This window comes from Clytia hemisphaerica, unplaced genomic scaffold (assembly GCF_902728285.1).
Source record: "Clytia hemisphaerica strain Z4C2 unplaced genomic scaffold, Clytia hemisphaerica genome assembly, whole genome shotgun sequence".
Classification (NCBI taxonomy): domain Eukaryota; kingdom Metazoa; phylum Cnidaria; class Hydrozoa; order Leptothecata; family Clytiidae; genus Clytia; species Clytia hemisphaerica.
Window position 1 is genome coordinate 1,604,337 of NW_027104390.1, and position 9,033 is coordinate 1,613,369.

Sequence of the window (9,033 nt, forward strand, 5' to 3'; positions counted from 1 at the left end):
GCAACTGTGACGTTAACCCTATTAGCCCCAGGGGGGGGTAGAATCTACCACGCTGGAGTTCTTTTGTGAATATCTCTGAGAAAAATTTTTCAAACGACTTGAAACTTTCTGACTTTTAACAAAATCTTATTAAGAGTACTTGTACAAAATTTTAGGGTCATAGGTTGTTCAGATCAGGTTTTATGACTTTATTGTGAAACATGACATAAAACCCAGCTAAAACCGCTTAAAACTCAAAATTTAAAAGTGCTGATAACTTCTGAACTATTTATTCAATTATTTTCAAATTTTGACACGTGATAGGCATTGACAATATAAATTTGAAAAATTGAAAAAAATATTTTGAAAATGATGACGTCATCATTTATGACGTCATCAAATTTTGAAAATTTTACTCATCTTCAGTATAGATTTTACGATAAAATCTTCATGGAAATTTCAAAACCAGCAATTATGTTAAAGAACCACCTTTTATCTTTCTGAATCTTTAAATAGAATCTAAATATCTTTATTGGTTCGATTGTAATAGACAGTTTAGTAAACCATATATTTGGGGTTTTTTCCGACAGGTGGAAATTTTGTGATGACGTCATCGGTTTTTGAATGATGTCATCAAATTTTTTTTTCTTCCTGGAAATTTGTTTCATGATGGAGAACATCTGTACCAATTTTCATGACCATAGCTCTTCTAGATCAAAAACAATCGAGGGTGGTAGATTCTACCCCCCCCCCCTGGGGATACCAAAGTCAAAAAAGGTTGGGGCCAATAGGGTTAAAAAGCTGACTGTGCTTTTGAAGCATTCTGGTCCGCTTTTTGTCAAAGTGAACAGATTTTCGAAATCTACAAAATTAGCATTATTTTCTTCACAAAGAAGTTATATTTATTTATTGCTAAATAATAAGCTAAAGTAGACTCTGATTTTTAAGGGTATAATTTTTACATATCGAAAACAATTTTATATTCAGATTTTTAAAATTTGGTGTCATTTTTACATGAAATAGTCTTTTATCAAGTGAAAAGATTGTCAAAATGCTTTAATCAAAAAAGCTAGTCTTCCTACTTTTTTAATAAATTCGAAAAGTCGTCAGTTTCATGTTGACTTTTCCTTTAACGTATTAACTGATCTTCTCTCAAATATCACGTCCTTTTCTACCCTCTTAAACAGACTAGGATATGAACCCTCTTTACGGAAAGTGTCCTACTCTTTACGGAGTAGGAATTTCCTTTTGGACCTACCCCCGGTGGGGTGGAGGTCCTATAAATTCACCTCTGTCCGTCCGTCCGTTCGTTACCAGCTTTTCTCGAGATTGAATCATAGGAATCATTTGATTTTTGGTACGAAGGTGCAAAACGGTAGTGGCCAAAATGTGACGGAGCCCGATTTTCGAAAAAAAACATTTTTGGGCAAATTTGGGCCAAAAAACGGCTAAAAAACGGGTTTTTTGAATTTTGTGAAAAATTGGATCATTAAATTTTTTTGATTTTTTGCATGAAAGTAGGGTACCATCATAGGTAAAAGATGGCTCAAGCAGATTTTTGCAAAAAAATTTATTTGGCTTAAAACACGCATGTTTATCTTTAAGAATCACTATTAATAAGCATACATCAATGTTCTTAGTCAAATTACTCAATTTCTTTATGAGATAGAAGTTTTTTTTGCTCATGAGGGCTTACTTTTGAAGAATATGTGTGTTTAGACATGAAATTTTGGCGTGTTTTTATAGAAAAACTGGCCAAGTTCAATATTTTTTCATAAGCACATTATCAAATTACTTAGGTATTAGCTTTTCTCGAGATTGGCTCTTTCATTCTTTTTGATTTTTTGCACAAAGATGCATAAATATAAACCCTCGAATGTGACTGAGCCCGATTTTCGACAATAAAATGTTTTTGGGCAAAATTGGGCCAAAAAACGGCTAAGAAAAGGGTTTTTTGGACTTCATGAAATATTGGTTCGTTGTTTTTTTCTGATTTTTTGCATGAAAGTAGGTAAAAGATGGGTCAAGCAGATTTTTGTAAAAAAAACTTTTCAGCTCAAAAAACGCATCTTTATCTATAAGAATCACTATTAATAAGCATACATCAATGTTCTCAGCCAAATTACTCATTTATTTGATGAGATAGATGTCTTTTTATGCTCACGAAGTCTTGATTATGAAAGAATATTTCAAGAGCATGAAATTTTGGTTTCTAAACGTTTTTTTTATAAGAAACAAACGACTAATTTTAATAAATCGTCACTATTTGTATTCTGAATGATTGTTTAACGTTCATGCTCACGTAGATATCAATTATATATGTGTTAAATGCATAACCAGGTAGGTCCATAAAAGTATCACTTGTTTTCAAGTAGGAATGCATAGTGCTGTCCAGACATCGCTAGTTCTATGCACGCGAGATGTAAATACCATGAAGCTTAGTGATGACACTCGAGCTACGCTGGAGTCCTTATAAGTCGTCACGAGCGTATAACGGGATGACTGCTGCCATTGCACACCACAATGTCTGACATATCACCCACACTCTTGTATCAGAGAATTCTCTTAACATGTTTTGAGTTGACCTGAACTTGTTTATGTGGGAGTCGAACCTGAAACTCTCAGACAACATATGTGATCAAGTTACCTCAGAGTGTCTTTGCCCCGCAAATCTCAGACATGAGTCAAGAGCGATGATCACCGCACCGCTACGCCGACGAGGTGTCAAAAGTAAAACTAATAAGGACTACTGAGTAATAAGTATTTCTGAGTTCTCGAATAATTTTAGCCTGTTTTTGTAATGTTACAGCTTTTCCATAACTGGAGAATTACTCGTTCAAATATCAAAATATCTATATGTTTTTATAATTCAAAGAATTTTGTCATCTTCTTTGCTCTCTGTCTCTTATGTCACAAGACTATCTGCACGTATGGAGTTCTAGGAAATGTAATTTAAGTAATATCTTGTAAATTACCTTTTGTCAATCATTTTCTGCTTTGAGAGGAGAAAATGAAAATAAGTTTGCAATAGATAATTCATCTTTTGATCAAATAGTCACACAGAGGAATAGATGCATGTTGGCTTGCTGGGTCATTTTTTGTTGTATTATGTTGTGTACTTAAGTTTATATCTCTATCTGTGTTGTGTTTCATATTGTGCTTTTGAGGGGGTAGATATTTCTTGAAAAGATACTATCACACGCAAGAGTATTATACTACAGTTCAGACTAAAGTTGGTAGAGATATTTTTTCTTTTTGATTTTTTGTTGATAGATTTAAAATTGTAATTGATTATATTCATAAACTGTTCAGCCGGTGAACCGATTCCATGGCTTGGAGATTTAGGAGTTCTACAGTCTTTCTTACACGGAATTTTCCAACCATTTTTTGCATCATATATTTGCAATTAACATAATGTTTGAATAATAGCCAAAACTTACTTAATAGTCTAGATTCATTTTCTTGAAAACCTATTATTCATAGAATTATATTTCACAGGTCTATCGACCTCTACGAAATAATTTTAGATTTATAAATTGTCTAATTCTTCATCTGTCGTCCAGTCGTCAGAAGATATGGACAGAAGAGAAGACGTTGTTTTGGTCTTTGTCCTAGATTTTCGAACTAGGCGAAGGTTTGTTCTAGGGCTTCCTCTTACATGCCAAACGAAATCGTCATTTTTTGAATTCATTTTTTTCGCCTTTTGGCACATATCTTTAATAATTTTTCTTTCGTTGATGGTGAAGTCGTCTGTGATGCTAAAGCCACCAATTTCATTGAATCGTTTCAGCTTATGCAGATTTTGCATTATCCGTTCTTTTTCCTCTATACTTTTTAAGATCAACTTGATTGGACGCCAATGTAGCCCTTTTTGGTTTTGTCCAATGCGATGATGGTGGGACGGTTTGATATCTTTAACGCCAATGTTACCAAGTATACCTTCAATATCTATTTTGTCTCGTTCCTGTTGTTCCTCTTTGTTGTCTACCTCTAATTCCACCATTCCATGTATAATAATATTTCGTTTTCTTGATTCGATGCCGGGGGCCCGGGATTCGATGTCTCTTTCTTCATTCTTGTTTTCTTGTTGGTGTTCTCTCACTGCTGATTTGAAATTATCCTTGTGTTTCTTAGTTATTTCAGCGTATGTTTTTTCCGATGTTTTCTCTATGTAATTCGTCGTTTGCTTTATTTCTTCCTTTATAATCTGCTTGGTTTTTATTTCAAAGTCAGCCATCTTATTGGTTAAGATGTTTTCGATATCGTTCTTAAGGCTGCGGTTCTTGGCTAGCTGGTTTTTGAGCTTTTTAATGACGTCGTCCTTCTTCTCAATCTCCCTCTGCATCATATGATACGAGTTCTCACCTATTTTACTCATTAGAGATCGTGTTATCCGCACGCAATTCTGACATAGATATTGTTCGTTATAAGTGTTGGCAAAAATTTGCAGCTGATAAAGCGGTAATTGTGTGCACTCGTAGTGTACCATGCGGTGGCATTTTCGGCATTTTAGACGGTTTTGGTCATCGTCATCTGAGCAGGAGGTGGGAGTGCATGTTTGGTTTTGTTTAGCTTCTTCAAATGGTTGTTTTTCTTGCTTTTTGTCGGTTTTTTCGTTCATGTTTTTGATTTTGCTAAATTTCAACCATTTTTGAAGAACTGCACAAAATGCGTGTTAACCTATTGATTTTGGTAATACAACGTTTTTATTTTAATTGGATGTTCTAAAGTATGCACCCATTTTAGCAGACGCAAGATATCATGTTAGTCGATTTGTTTATTATTTACGAAAGTTGATCCAAGATTTTAGTAATATCCCCCCCCCCTTGCTGTCACTTTATCTTTTAAGTATACATCGCAATATCTCTGCTTTTATGTTGTTTTTGTTTCTGACTAAGGTATATGATGACTTTTATAGAGAAAAAACTGGAGGAAGTGCATCACTTGAATTTGTGTTACAGCTTGTTTCTGTTATACATTAGGTAATAGAAACAGGAATTTTAATTAACGTGGTTTAGCTATAATTGTATTTGATAGATTTTGTATTTTCTTTCAGCTAATACATTAATAACATGTAGGTGACTAGAGACTAAAAACTCCAAGAAACAATGTTATTGACGGAGAAAGTTGAGCAAAAGCTGACACGATTAAAACACAAAATCGAGGAGATCGAACGTAAAATATTTCATGGTAAATTCTCAAAGGATCCAAAGACACTGTACAATCAGTTACTGGTTCACCAGAAGAAAATCAAAGATCTTCACAAAAAGAAGAAAGTACTTAACCAGCAACAATATGACTTACTGTTTCCTGCCAACAAAGAAACCGATTCAAACCTATTTGATATTACTCTGTTGAATGTTCTATTGCGTAGTGTTTGCGGATTCAAGCTAAATGGACTAGACTGGAATAATGATCCTCCAGCTCATGATCGCTCTTTAGTAGCTAATCTGATTCGATTGAAACTTGCCAGGAACCGTATCGTTCATCTAGGAATGGCTGCAACGAACAATACTTTCTATAAACAAATCTACAAATATGTTAAACAAGCCCTACTTGATTTAGGTTGCACCCCGAACGAGCTCAAAGATCTTGTGCCACGCCCTGTGCGTTTCAAATTCACGCCTTCAATCGCCAAATTTGCCAACAGAGACGTTGATATCCATGCACTACATTGCAACGTCACCAATAGTAAAAACTCCAATAACGTTTTTGGTATTTGTCTATCGGGGTTATCGGGAATCGGAAAAACACAACTTGTTAAACGATATTTTGAGCAACATGCCACGTACTTTGAACATAATATTGTCTGGATAGACGCTTCAGATCTCGAAGAATCCTTTAAACTGTTGGCGCATTCTCTACATTTGACTATAACCGACCGACACGGTGTCCTTAAACCGATCCAAGCTATCATCACCCTGATACACCAGTATTTCTGGGAAGACCAAGTTCTTTTTGTTTTCGATAATTTCACATTCCAAACTGATCATAAACAATCACCAAATCCTCTCAGTTTTATCCCAACTTATCCGGAGAGTATCTCCATAATCACAACTCAACGGGAAGCAACTAATAATTGCTTAGTCAATATGCGCTTGGACCCGTTATCTCCACAAAGTGCATTAGATTACGTGTCCGATTTAATTGACCCGAACTCGAATGCTAAACACGAAATCAAAGAGATTTTGGAAAAGTTAGGCTATCATCCGTTGGCAATACAACAATTTATCACTTACACACAAGAAAGTAGATTTCTGCCATCTCACTATCTGCAACTTTTGAAAGAGAAACCAGAGTTTCTTTTTGTTAAAGAAGCCGAAAGCAGTGTAATTGATTATATCAGAATCACGGTGGACAAAGTCAAAAGTATGGACAACCAGCTACCATACCAGATCCTACAGATTGCCAGATTCCTTAATTGTAAGGAAATCAAACGTGGTTTTTTCCTACATTTTTTCAATGAAGATGAGAGCGTACTCGAAGTACAAACCATCGCAACGATCAATGAAGCTTTAAAGATATTAGAACGATTAGCATTGATTGATATTTCACTCGGCAGAATTGCCAGCTCTGACAATGAAGTTATCACCATTCATTCCCTGGTTCAACAAACCATATCATTGATGCTACAATCTGATCATGAAGAATCAGCAATCTTTAAAAGTATTCTTGATAAGATTTACCATCACAACTCGAAATGTGACAACGATACAACGTTTGTGGATCCACTCGGCTACAAATTCTTCCACCCACAGCTAATGTACTTGTTCCAAAGAACTGATAAACATCTCATTGAATTATTTGATCGAATCTCAATTCAAAACATACCAGCTATTTTCAACATCTTCTACCATTGCGAAAAAATTTATGCTGCTGGACAAATATTCAATAGAATCGAAAAACGAATTGAAAATGACATTGAATCAGACAATACGTCATGTTGTCAATTTGCTGCTAGCAAACCAAAAACCTACCTATTGAAACTTCAATCTTACATAGGTCAGGTGTATTATTTCAGAGGAAAATATTGGGGAGCGTATCTCATTCTTGATGATGTTCGTAAGAAACAAAAAGCCCTTCTTGGGTTAAGACATAAAGACTATCTAGTAACCGTCCTATATTATGTACATTGTTTTCAATACATAGACAGACACGAGGAAGGATTTGAAATTGCCAAAAAACTATCTAAAATTAACAGTCAAGTCAACGGACCTAACCATCCACACACTCTTGTCTCAAAACGCTGTATGGTTATTAAAGAGTCTTTTATTGAAAATATTTCAGCTGGGGTATTGGAAATCTTTGATAGCCTCCTCATGCAGCAGATACAAGTTCACGGTGAAAGGCATAAACAAGTCTTTGCAACTCGCCACGAAATAGCCAAACGTCAAATGAAAAACCGTGTGCAAGCCTTAGAAACATTACTACAAGATTTGATTCTAACTTTCCCAGATTACATCGATTCTAATGACTTCATTCTAAGAACGAAATACAATCTTGGTAAAGAGCATTTAGGTCGTGGACGATATGATAAAGCTCTGGAGATCTTCGATGATGTTTATAATGGCTGGCTTTTGAAGTATGGGGAATTTAATGAAGATGTTAGAGAAATCGATGGTTTTATCAGATATTTAAAGAATTTATAATTAAATACATATAAATTAAGTCTTAGAGAAAAAATAGTCAAAAAGAGTCAGAAAACTGGTTAATGATGCTTGCTAAAGATACAATTTCTCAAGTTTTATCGCACAAAAAGTATTCAGTAAAATTTTACAGAGATATCAAGGGAAATGCAGCACGTGAATTTTACGTGAAAAAAATCCACGTGTTAGCAATTCCCTTGACTGAAAAATATCTTTTTATGCTTTATAACTTACAATACACTGACTCTCAAACGATGTCAATCCAATTGAATCATTCGAATTTGTTAACTGACTTTAAGTGTTGCAACCCTTATAGTTGGGCTGCTATAATCCTATATAGGTAGGTTTTATCCTACTATATAACCTTCCATACTTTAAAATTTGCCTCTTAAACTTTTTAATGTTGATGGTTTTGATCGGACTTTCAAGTGGTATATATACACAACCCAAATTTATAACGCCACAAACGTAGAAAATAGGTATATGCGTGGTTGAAAAGGAAGTTTAACATTGCTTTTATCTTTTAATTGGGACTAAAGTTGTTTTACGAAGGTGTGACTCTTCGGTGATACCTTGCACTATTATTGAATTTGATGAATCATCACTTAATCATCATATTGCTTTACATCTTAAGAGGTATTTGCTGATTTTGATCTGATGATGAAATTTTTTTTCTAAGAAAATGTGACAGAAATTTAAACTGATTTTTTTAATCAGAATATTTAAAAATTCTTTTATCATTCGTTATATTTATTTTTTGAAAAAGCAAAGACAAAAGCTTTATCTACACCTTTAAAAATAAGTCCTGTTTCTTATGTAAGCAATTCTGTATTGTATTTTTTTCTAGCATCTTATGTTCTTACAAAAAAAGGAAATTCCTTGTCGTATCATAATGTAATTTAAGTATGTCATGTTATGTCAATCATGTGGTCTTGTTTACTCAAGGTATGATTAATATGCGAATTAATTATGTCGATCTTAGTCATAATTTATTTCTATAGCAAGCATAGTTTCGATTACTATTGATTATCCTTTTATAAACAAAGCTTCGCCCCAAGCGTAGACTTTTATGGTAGAAGTGAAATTAGTGAGTAGTAGTTTGATCATATGATGGTCATTGTATTTTTTTGGGGTGTGTAGTGCACTTTTATATTGGTAGCATGTGACTTTATTTTGGGGTGGGGTTATACAGAAAAAGCTCATTTACTGACTCATCAGTGATGCTCATGAAGATTTTTTTGGTATTTTGAATTTAATTTATATACTGATTACTCATTATTTGTGGATTATTAGTTAGCATTTGTCGCTCTGTTTAATGAGACATGAAATTTGGTTGGTAAGTTGGAAGAATAATTCTAAGTGGAACTCAATTTTAAAGACAGTGAATGCAAAGGACAATAATTTTGCA

The 9,033-nt window shown here is 34.1% G+C and overlaps 1 protein-coding gene across 1 annotated transcript; it reads left to right on the plus strand.

Moving 5' to 3' along the window:
* The first annotated feature begins 4,958 nt into the window (after positions 1 to 4,958).
* LOC136819744 (uncharacterized) lies at positions 4,959 to 7,726 on the plus strand. The gene has a single exon (XM_067075988.1). It carries the CDS (start codon positions 5,088 to 5,090, stop codon positions 7,626 to 7,628), a length of 2,541 nt encoding a protein of 846 aa, XP_066932089.1. The 5' UTR covers positions 4,959 to 5,087; the 3' UTR covers positions 7,629 to 7,726.
* Positions 7,727 to 9,033: the final 1,307 nt, after the last annotated feature.

Bases quoted from the DNA above. Each gene is read 5' to 3' on its own strand.
- LOC136819744 (XM_067075988.1), top strand. From the start codon at position 5,088: ATGTTATTGACGGAGAAAGTTGAGCAAAAGCTGACACGATTAAAACAC.